The 11589-nt window shown below is 42.2% G+C and overlaps 2 protein-coding genes across 8 annotated transcripts in view; one reads left to right on the forward strand and one right to left on the reverse strand.

Moving 5' to 3' along the window:
- The window catches only part of ARHGEF4 (Rho guanine nucleotide exchange factor 4), a 157002-nt gene extending 150427 nt beyond the window's left edge, over positions 1-6575 (reverse strand). The window contains exons 1-2 of the mRNA XM_081911527.1: positions 6200-6575; positions 3013-3048 (exon numbers count right to left, since the gene is read on the reverse strand). Coding sequence (XP_081767653.1) covers positions 3013-3048; positions 6200-6412 — 249 coding nt within the window. The 5' untranslated portion in view covers positions 6413-6575. The remainder of the gene's footprint in view (positions 1-3012; positions 3049-6199) is intronic.
- GPR148 (G protein-coupled receptor 148) overlaps positions 1-11589 on the forward strand; it is a 103467-nt gene that overhangs the window by 37236 nt on the left and 54642 nt on the right. The window contains exon 3 of one of the 7 annotated variants that reach the window (XR_014168439.1): positions 6308-6406. The exons of 5 other annotated variants lie outside the window; for them this stretch is intronic. The gene's annotated coding sequence lies outside the window, so the exon portion shown is untranslated. Of the gene's footprint in view, positions 1-6273; positions 6407-11589 lie in introns of those variants that run through there. One more of the 7 variants, XR_014168440.1, reaches the window with a different exon arrangement.

Here is an 11589-nt window from a genome sequence, read left to right on the forward strand (position 1 = left end):
GGGTGCCGGAAAAGAAAATAAACTGCCACAATTGGCACCAGTTAAAATTGGATGCTGTGCATCAAACTTATTTTGTTCCTGCATGGTGAAACCATGAAAGTAACGAGGCACACAAACGCAAACAAATATTTCCCTTACTTTTTGGATAGGCATAAATCATTCTGGAAAACCTTCGGGAATTGGAACAGCAGGTTTTAGTAAAGTTCAAGAAAAGAGTGGTCTTTGGCTGTTTTCTACCAAGAGAGAACTAAGAAGGTTCCAAAGCAACCTGCTGGGATAGTTCAGTTGGTAGAGCATGAGACTCTTAATCTTAGGGTTGTGGGTTTGAGCCCCACAATGGGCAAAAGATTCCTGCGTTGCAGGGGGTTGGTCTAGATGACCCTTGTGGTCCCTTCCAACTCTACGATTCTGTTATTCAACCCATCTTAAATAAAGCTCTACTTCCATGTAATTTGGAATTACAGAATGTGGCCCCTCTGGTGTCTGACTGTGGAGAAAGACAGCGTGTACTGTTCGCTAAAGAAATAGTATAAAATGAATGGATTTCTGTAGGTTTTTTAAACGTGGATTTTTATTGTTTTTAACTTGTTACACAATAAAAAAAAGTATCTAGATGTGATGGACGATAAATCTGCTTGCTGCTATTGAATGAGCAGAGCACTTTAAGCAGCTTAGTTCAGAGCATTTTATTTTACAGGTTCTGGTGCCAGGCCACTGTGCAAAATGCTGACCAAGCCTTCTTAGAAGCCTGCAGTGCTGCTAAACAATGAAAGCAGGAGCACAGAAGCAGAACACTTGCAAGGAAGGGGCATGTTGAATGAGCTGGATTTAACAAACAAAAACCCATCAGCATCCTCTTCCCTTGCCCTTTTGACTTGCAAACAGCACCTTGACAGTGGCATGAAAAGTAACTACGTTATATATGTTCTAACATAGTTGAAGCATATTGTTTGAAAGGCATTTGTTAGTAAAGGACGGTTTCTAATGTTTAGTGGGGATCCAATCTCCAGTAGTTAACAAGAGGTACAGCTATCAGCAATTTATTATCTCAGATAGGTTTCAGTAAATCTGTTCTGTCAAAGGATGATATTCCATTCTCTCAGTGCAACGTCTGAAACAAAGAACTCACACAATAGTTTGAATGCAACCATAAACTGAAAAATACTGAATGTATTTTGACTGTCTTCTTCTTCTGTGGTCATCATTAAAAACTTGTCCTCCCAAATCAAAAGTGAAATCTTCTAAGTCGGACATTCAGAGAAAGTCACATCTTTTAATCCATTGAGCTTGACTGCATGGAAGCTCCCACAGCACTAAATTAACATATGAATTGAGATCAAGACACAGTGTGAACTGATTGTGATTTAAATGTATAATTCTGGAAGTTTAAAAAAAAAGGCTCAGAAAGTTGCATTTGTGTCATTTGACATTGAGCTGGAAAGAAAGCCAAACGATTGCAACACTTTGTCATCAAAATTCATGGAATGAGACTTCAGGGGACAACAATACACACCATACGTTTAAAGCACAAAAGACTCTTGGGAACTGTAGTTTACCCCTCACACCAAGCTACAGTTCCCAGAACCCTTAACAAACTACAGATCCAAGGATTCTTTGGTGGAAGGCACATGCCTTAAATCTACAGTGTGGCATTGTCTCCTGGTTTGTCCTTCTACCAACTCATCATTCCAAAGCACGCTTGTTCCCTTCTCTTTAATTTAAGGAGGCACCACAAGGACGAGGAGCCAGTTATTCCGCCTGCCTCCACTACATTTCTTTCGATAGCAACCCAAATGAAACAGGAAGCTGGATGAAGCACAAAACAGGCTGCAAATGGATTGCTTTGATCCAAGCCCAGTGGCATTTCAGAACAGCTGCAATAGATAAGGTGCGCCCCATATTCCATTATCTCTTCATTCCTCATTTTCCAGAACACAGTTCCATCAGCTACACTGACCTTTACTGTTAGAATTAGGGGGGCTAGGGTTTTCCCTGCTTTTTATTTATTTTTTTCTGTGTGGAAGGTGAGGATGAGTATTTTGCATTCAGGATGGGTTTACTCCCCCTCCACCCCTCCTTTTCCATACCATTCCCTGACCTCAATGGGTGGGTGTTGAATGGGTTGTTGGGGGGTTTTTTCTGTCAGTTTTGTATTCCTGCTGGATACAAAAGGGAGGCCTTGTGGGGAGGGTCGTCTGTGTGCGTACATGCGCAGTTAGGCGTGTGGTTAGGGAGGAAAAGAGTGAAGAATGAAAACTGCACAGTGAGCAACTTACAGAGATAATCAATGGCTGCATAATGAGCAGCCTACTCCTTTGAATATTGATTAGTCCCTTCTGGCAAGAATCTGCTCTGGGGAGGTCGGCACTCTTGCCAACTGCTTTGTGTGAAGACAAGGGAGGGAAAGGATGTAAAGTCCAAATAGCTTGTTGTTGTTGTTTTAATTGGGGAGGGATGTTTAGAGCCAATGTTATGTAGGAATGGAGGGAAGCTCAGCTGCAACAGTGATAGAGACATTCCATGGTAATATATCTGTTCACATATTTTAAATTGACATTGTTTTTGTTATTGATGTCAAACTTCAGTAGAAACAGAACTCAAGAAGTTGGAATTAAGATATGCGGTTGACATCTTTGTAATTTGGAAATCTTACGGAATGTTCTTCTTGTGAAATATTAGGTTGCACAATAGCTTTGTTTCTACACCAGTGTGTGTGTGTGTGTGTGTGTGTGTGTGTGTGTGTAAGTGTAAACTATATTCAGAATGAACTGGTAATTATAGAATCTTCTTTATGTATTGTCTATACTATAATATATACTTCACTGTTTCAATAAAAAGAAAATCTAACTTTCTTATTTAGTGCATGTACAAACCCAGAATTGTTTTAAATTAAGCTCATTTGCCCTAAGACTTTTCAGATGAAACTTTTTGTTAGTTGTCCACAAGAATGGGTTGGGAGTTTGTTAATGAAGAAGCATCTGGTGGCATTTTATAATTGATATAAAATCCTACCTTTTGAGAGGCTGAGCATCTTTTCTCCAAAGCTCTCTGCAAAGGAAAGACAAATAGCAAAAGTTAGGGTGGCCAGGGGAGGGGCAGGGGGAGGGGGAGGTAGGAAACTAGCAGCAAAGCAAACATCTACAAACACCCACCCAATTCATCCATGGTGCACTTTCCCTTCTGATGACTTCAGTGGAATCACCCCTGGGATAAATTTGGCTCTGTTTCTTTGCCAAAAGAGAACAACAGAAGGCTGCGAAAGGCAGCTGGTTTTGCATTTCTTTTCTTCAATGGCTCTGTTCATTCTAGTCTGATGATGGAGACTGTAAACAAAGGCCCTTCATGCAAGTTCATTGTGTTAGGCATAATTAGACAGTATAGTCTTCGTAGCTATACATGCCTGCAGTCACGTTGCAAGGGTTTGCTTCTCACTTAGGCTTTATCTTATAGGGTAGGAGGAAATTAGGGGGTGGGAGAGAGATAAAATAGAAGTTATGTTGTGTTCAGACTATAGGTTAATAACCCTCCCTAATACTAAATTAGGTTAGGGCATGCCCCGCTCCCCTTCCTAAGGAGGCCACAAAATATTTTGCTGATCTTATTGGAAACAGGTCTATAGAATCATAGAACTGTAGAACTGAAGAGTTGACAGGGACCATGAGGGTCAGCTAGTCCAGCCCCCCTGCAATGCAGAAATCTTTTGCCCAATGTGGAGCTTGAACCCACCATTCTGAGATGACGAGTCTCATGCTCTACGAAGTGAGCTATCCCAGGCCCAGTACACAGCTAAGGCTCAAGATGCTTGAGGGAAAGGGCTTTATAGTGCAAATGGGTCACCCTGTTATCACAAAAGGGTCACTGGCAACAGTTTCTTTTGTTTTCTTAAAAAAAACCTTCTTGGGCTTGCATTTTGATACAGACTATTTTGTGTGGATGCTGCAAAGAACCTGCATACATGGGGAGCACCAATCCCACAATAAACCCTCACCTGAAAGGGTACAGGGTGAGTCCTTTAAAAGAGGCCCCGTGGATACAGAGTACACATGTTCCACTGGGCCTCTTTTAAAATACTCACCCTGTATATAAAGCTTATCTTATTGGAAATAGGCCTTTACACGGTGAGGGCTATCTCCCTAGGAGTCTGAATTTCTGATAGCTGCTGGAGTACCACTGGTGGACAATGGTGGGGGCGGGGGCACGGTCCACGCTGGGTGCCATCCGGGACACTCAGCGCTCGCCACGCCCTGCAGGTGGTGTGCCACGCCCCCTGGGACACGTGCTAGCCACGCCCCCGGATGTATGCTGCTCCCGGTGCCAGAGCAGGTAGTTTCACCACTGTTGAGTACAGCACACTTTTTAAGCTTCCCGCTCCATTTGTCCTGCTTTGCCTTCTAACCTTGGTGCCATCTGTCCTGCTGCTCCTCTCCCCTGCACTCCATGGTCGTGTGGCATACTCTGTGGACAGTGCCTCAGGCTGAAGAAGTGCCACGGAAAGAGAGCAGGACAGAAGAAGCCAGGGAGGGATGGCACCATGGGTCAGGCGCAGGAGCTGGACATAGGCTGGGAGAAAGTGTGGGTGGAGATGCAGGAGCCAGGTGGTAATCTTTCCAATGAAATTTTAAGTGATTGGGGATGCAGGAGGACCCTGAAGATTTAGCACACTTAGGAAGATAGTAGTGTTTCATTAAATCTGAGAAATACTGTCATCTGTCATTTTCTGACACTTGGATGGTCAAAGAATGTCATTATCATACCCAGTGGACTTTCTCTTCTCTTATGGGTTTAGCCTGTTCATGGGGCATGGTCAACTTCTGTGCATAAGGATGTGGCCACATTGCAGGATCAGTGGCTGCATTTAAAGCACTTACATTTAAAGCACATGGCTTCCCCAAGGAATCCTGAGAGCATGGTATTTTAAGAGTCCTGGGAATTGTAGCTCTGTGAGGAGCAAACTACAGTTCCCAGCATTCTTTGGGGGAAGTGATGACTGTTAAAGTGGTATGGATGTGTTTTAAATGTATGGTGTTGGTGTTACCACATTTCAAAGGACTAACAAACACTGCAAGTATCCGGAAGAACTAGCTTTCCCCCTTATCTTGAGTTCATCCCCATTCTTTTTTTGCAAGGAGGTTAAAAGGGAAAGGATGGAAGTTCGGAAGTTCAAATATTATGCTATATACAGTTTTATGCAGCTGTGAGTTATTATTTCCATATCTACTGAATTTCAGTGTTTTGAGGTTTTCCCTAAAACACAAATATCAGAATGTCCCAGAGGAGACTTTTAATAACTTGTTAAAGTACCTCTTTCTTTCCTTTAACTATTTAAATATTCCTCTGTTGCTACAGATTTTAGAGGTTAGTTTCTTAGAGGTTACATCAGAGCTATTAATGTCTAATATTCTAAACTATAGAATGTCTATAGTTCTATAGTTCTATAGTTCTATAGTTCTATAGAATGTCTATAGTTTAGACATTCTATAGTTTAGAATGTCTAAACTATATACAAGCTGGTTTTAAAAATCAGGCCTAATATTGTTACATTCCAGGTCAACAGAAATCTCTGCAGTATTCAATATTCATGTGTTCTGTAAGCCCGTCAGCAATTTAGGTGACAATCCTTATAACTGCTTATCTGGGAGTAAGCCCCTTTGAACTCAATGGGACTTACATCTGAGTAGACATATGTAGGACTCCCCAGATAAGTACAAGGATAAAGTTGAAAAATACAAGGAATAGCTATTTTTTTTCACTTGTTCTCTCATATCCCTAAATTCATTAATCTGTTTGGTAGAGAATGACATGTTTGTTTGTCTGTTTATAAAGTATTTATATACCCCATTTACAGTGGGTAAAACCACAACACTTTACAATAATACAACAATCTATACAGCAAAAACCATAATAAAAAGTTACAATAGGAAATCAACTATTGTGGAAAGATGTTAGAAGTTTAGGTAGCGGCTATTATTTAGCACTGTGAGAGGGAGATCAAAGGCAGTGTTCCTTGGATGTTTTTCAGTTATTTAGCATGCCACATTTAAAGGCAACCGTTTAAAGGCCTTTTAAGCATAGCAGCACCCTCCCTTCTTTTTAAAAATGCCTTTAAAAACGACCACTCAGCAGAGAGGGAGCAGGAATGACCTGCATTTCTAAAGTTAACTAGTAATGCTCCTCCAGCCTTCTGCAAGCAGCCTCTTACCTTACAGAGTTTCAAGATTAGCCAGCATGCCAGATATGCTGTCAGCGTAAACTTTGCCTCCATGTATCTCTCAGGTAAACAGGTAAGATACATTTGTACAAAATCCAGGTCATCACTGACACCGGCATCCGTGCCGCCAGCACTGGCACGAGCCTCCTCTTCTCGGCTCTGATTCGGTCCTCCTGATGCACTCAGAAGCTTGTTGAACTCCATCTTATCAAATATTTCTTCGCCTTGGACAAAGCCACAGGCGAGTCAGATCATCCTTTGTTGCAAGTCGGCAGTTAACTCTTCCCGGCCGCCAGGAAACTCAGCCGCTGCAGTCAGCCTGGAGTTGGGAGGATGCTGGAAAGAACTTCCTAGGACCGAACTGCCTTGGCTTGTTGCCTTTCTGTTATTGAACAAGCTCTTGCAAATGTGTGTTCAGCTACAAGATAAATATAGCACTGACTAGAGAGAGCCTTGTCATACTGCACAAGAATACTCCCATGGTTGCCAAGAGTGAGGAGAAAGATTCCATTTAGCCAAAGTGCAAGCCCCCCCCCCCGAATCAGAGCTCTCTTGTTCATGTTAGGAAAAGGGGGGGTGAGTAAAAGGAAAAGCTATAATCTATGAAAACTTTTTTTGGCCAGTTTTGCTTCCTCAGACGAAGTTCCAGTTGTAGATAGAAACAAAGTTCTTGTGGGGGAGAGATGCCGTGTTGGGGTTCCCCCCCCCTTCCAAACACAATAATTCATTGTTTGTGATTATTTCATATGCCAAACTTGTGAACACTACAGATTTCAAAAGAATAAATGAAGTGTCCTCCGTGGAGTAAAGCCAAACTATTTTGGATTAATGAATGGCTCTTCTGCTTTGCTAACCCTGCTGTCTCCATCAGAGTTTTGTTTTTTGCTTTTTTGCTCAATTGTTTAAAGTGGTTCATGACATATCCAGACAGCATGCATTTGTCTGTTCAAGGAACACATATTTATACTCAATTGTTTGTACCAGTTATACATGAGTTTCACACGGTTGGGTCCTTTATTATACCAATCCCTAATTGTGTCCATTGGAATCAGAAATGTACAGTTTCATACACATCTTTAAGATCAACTTCAATTTCCCATACTTTGCATTGTCAATGCATCATCTTGCTTAAATCATATTTATTGTCATTGCATTTCCCGCATCTAAAATTCAGATGTAAAACTCACATCCAAAACTGAATTCGTTTCAAGTTGGCTCCCACATGAACAACATTCACAAGTGATACATTTGAAGAGTAGAAGCCTTCTTTTATCACCGGCAGAAAATGTGCTTAGTGTCCCATCGTCTTCATTGGAGCGCTGCTGATGCACCAAGAAATAGCAACAGAGTTTACATTAAGCATGCCAATGCATGAGCCAGGTGTGTTGATTCAGAACCATCCTCACAAATCACACAGTACTATGATCCCCACTATTCCACAAGACAGTCATGGGCAAATGTGGCAGAATAGTCCCCATGTGGATCATCAGCATCATCTCAATCAACAGGATCCAGCTGTCTGAAATTTCTGGTTAGTGCTAAAGCATTACTTTTGCAAAGCTCCTATATGGACATTGTCATAGCAATGGGCAAGACAAATAGTCCATTTTCCGGAAAAGTTTTTTGTGAAAGCTAAAAGGACTAAAGCTCAGCATTAGAGCACATCATTTGCATGTGAAAGTATCGGGTTCAACCCCTGGCATCTCCAGGGGACGCTGGGAAGGACTGCTGTGCTTCACCCTGGATTGCTGCTACCTGTCATTATAGACAACACAGGGCTAGGTGGGCAAAATGTCTCACTTGTTATAATGCAGCTGCTTACCATTCACTTTCCACTCTCCTGTATGTCCGAATGGAAAGCAATGATCCCAGTACGGAACAGCTGTGGGATCTTCAGAGTGGCACAGGTAATAAGGCGTATGGCTTAGGGGGAGAACACATATTTTGGATATAGAAGGTCCCGGGTTCAATCCCAGCCATCACCATGTGAGGCTGGAAAAGGCTCCTGACTGAAACATTGGAGCGCTGCTGTTAGTCAGTGCAGACAGTGCTGGGCTGGATGGAACAACAGACTGACTCTTCCAAATCCCCATCTTCTGCACAGCTGCGGGGAATACAATGACTCCAGGGCTGAATTGCTGACTTGTTTATTTATGACATTTATATATTACCCATTCAACTAAGTCTCCTGGGCGGTTAGCATCTTATTCCAACACCATGATGCAAAGCAGTAGATTTAATTCTCCCCTCGTTGTTAAGACACACACTCCAGGCAGTTCGTGCCAATAGACTGATTGGATATGACCTCCATGCTAATAAATATCAGCTTGAGAACCTGCATGGAACTCTGGGACAAAGCTGTACAGCAGCCATTAATGTCAGAGCTCCTCGGTGATATATATAGAATACAAAGGAGCAGATCCAATTACAGGTGCCAGCAAATGATATTTTAATTCCCATTGGAGTGTTGCTTCTTACTCTTTCTTGGGGCTTCCCAACCAACTCCGTGTGGCTTAGTCCTCCCCCTGGCCTGAAGGTACACAGTGGGGCTTGTCAGGATGACTTGGGGGAATGGGGCAGTGTGGTGTAGGGGCTAACATCACTTGAGAGTTCACATGCCTATATAGCATGAAGCTTGCTGGATGACCATGGGTCACACAACTCTCAGCCTGACCATCTCACAGGTTGTTGCATGCCTTCCAAGTGTCCCGATTTTGCAGGGATAGTCCTGGAATTGCAAAAGCCATCCTGACTTCTGATTTGATCCCAGAATGTCCCTATTTCCCCCGCCATTGACAGGCTTGAGGAGGAGGAGGAGGAACCAGTGATAGTCCCAAGCGATGGTGATGGCAGTGGTTGCGCCTCTCCATGGCCACCACTGCTGGCCTCCTCCCTTGGGCAGCTTGTAGCAGCTGCTGGAGGGTGGGTGAGGAGGAGGAGAGGCTGCCACTGATGAGGTCCAGCCCCATGTGACATGCTGGCCCTGAGGGGCAGGCAAAGCGCAGGGCCATCCTGAATGGGAAGAAAGTGGGAGCCTTTAGAGCTTTAAAGGTCAGCATGTGTGTGTTGTTTAAATCCCTTTTGTGGCATTCTTAAGGGTATAGGAAGCCTCTCAGCACCTCCTCTGGACTTGGCAAACCTGTCTTAGAGCCCTTGGTGGAAACGAGAGAGATGTGTAGCATCGTATTCCATTTCTGGGGAAGCAGTCCTTCGAGAATCTGAGAAAATGATCACAGACACGCCAAGCAAATAAAACATTCATTTACTTCTTAAGAAACAGCATGATAGAAAACCACATTCAGAACATAGTTCAAAACTTTAAAACATCCATTTGTCCATGGAGGGCCTCAGATCATTGCTACAAGCAAGCCATTTAATTTATTTTATATCTCCCTTTATACCTATATACACTAAGAAATGTATATGGAGAAGTTCGCAGCCAGTTTGGAGCCTCCAGAATATTTCTTGAGAGCTACATGGGTCTACCTATATTTGAGTTACCTAAATGCAAGGCAAGTAAAGTAAGATTGTAAGTAAACTGGACAGCACTTATGGCAAGCTTTTTAAAAATAATAATAATAATTAGTGATATTATAGTTCAAAGCAGTCATAAAAAGTTATGGGACTGAAAAGTCTTGTTTACATTGGAAGAAGATAAAGGAGATAATATGCAATAATGTATATCATTCATATAATAACGTGCTGGCACATGCAGAAAAGCAAGAGAGAGGGAAATAACACCACAATGCCATTCAATCCCTCTGTATCCAGCTTCATATATTACACTGCTGTCCCTAATGGTTCTCCCACTGTTGGCCTAGATGTAAAAAAAGCAAAAAGGTTCACCTCTCCTGCCAATTCTCCCATTTTAAACAAAACTGATTTTAAGGTTCCTCTAGCTTTGGAGTCTCCCCCATTAATATTTCTTTGCTGCAGTCAGTTTCACCTCTCTTGCAGTTTTGTAAAACAAGGAACTGGAATTTGAAGTATGCTTTCCCAAGAGCTGAGTGCAAAACTGTCCATCTCCTCTTTGAACTTTGAAAGTCTTCAGCTCATTTATGAGAAGCTGTAGGCTCCATTGACCACTTACCTGGGAATAAACCTCCCAATGAACTTAAGGGGACTGAATCTGAGCAGATGTGTATAGGATTGTGCTGCAGTTCAGGTAATCTGAGCTACTAGGGAGGATACTAAAATCTAAGGCAGCCTTCACCAACCTGTTGCCCTCTAGATGGTTGGACTACAACCCGCTTCAGCCCCAGCCAGCATGGAGTTGTGGTTCAAAATAAAATACAGTACCTGGAGGTCACCAGGCTTAGGAAGGCTGATCTAAGGTCTTGCAAACAAAACTTGCAAGATCTTAGATATGAACTATCTATTGGTTCAATATATCAACGTTTCTGAATTTAGCATCTTACTTGGCTCCTTGCTGGAGATTGCTAGATCAAAATATATACAGCAGAATAATGCTTAAATCTACTGTTCAGCCTTTAAACATGAAAGCAAGATACATATTGATGTTTTTACCTTTGAGATACATTTAAGAATATAATTTGGTGAATGAAAGTTATAATACACATTCCTTGCTTTTTGTGGCTTTATCATGGGGAAGAACGGGGCCAGGGGGGTGTGACTTCAGAATCTGGTGAAGATAATTTAAGCATTTTATTTTTGACAGGTTTGTATTCATGCAGAAAATAGGAGCATGGAATCATAGTATACAAGCCACACCTTCCAATGCACCATAAAGAATATACATCCATATTCCTTCCCCTTATGTGCATGCAGTATTATGTATTCTTATCCCTCATATGCGTGCTCTGGTCCATGGGGTCACAAAGAGTCGGACACGACTAAACGACTAAACAACAACATCCCTCATATAGAAGGGACAAGGCTTTATACTTCCATCCCACCTATAACTCTGCACCATCTACTTTTCTTTCAGACATTTGCTATCGCTATTGACTTTAGCAAAGTACTGAGCCCACTGCTACCCAAAATATCCCAATGCAGTGGGTTGACAATTGGCCTTTATTGGATTGGATTTGTTGGTGTGCTATATATATCTATATCAGCTCTGCCAGTGATATATCCACTCGTCTATATCTGTATATATGTGATGGTGTGCCCTGCTTTGAATGATTTCATGTTGAGGAATCTGTCTTCTGCCCAAGTGTTATGAGATTTACATCTACATCTTCTTATCACCAAGGTAGAAGTACAAGCTAATATTAGCTCCACAACATGTTGTTTATATTAAATCCCCCATAAATGGATGAGGGGAGCGCTTGCTATTTTAGCCATTTAAATACACTTAACATGATTAATCTACACAGTGCAGACCTGAGAGTTGTTAATCCTTCCTAGTTCCCATGGCC

Source organism: Podarcis melisellensis (assembly GCF_964234715.1).
Source record: "Podarcis melisellensis genome assembly, chromosome: 5".
In the NCBI taxonomy this organism is placed as follows: Eukaryota; Metazoa; Chordata; class Lepidosauria; order Squamata; family Lacertidae; genus Podarcis; species Podarcis melisellensis.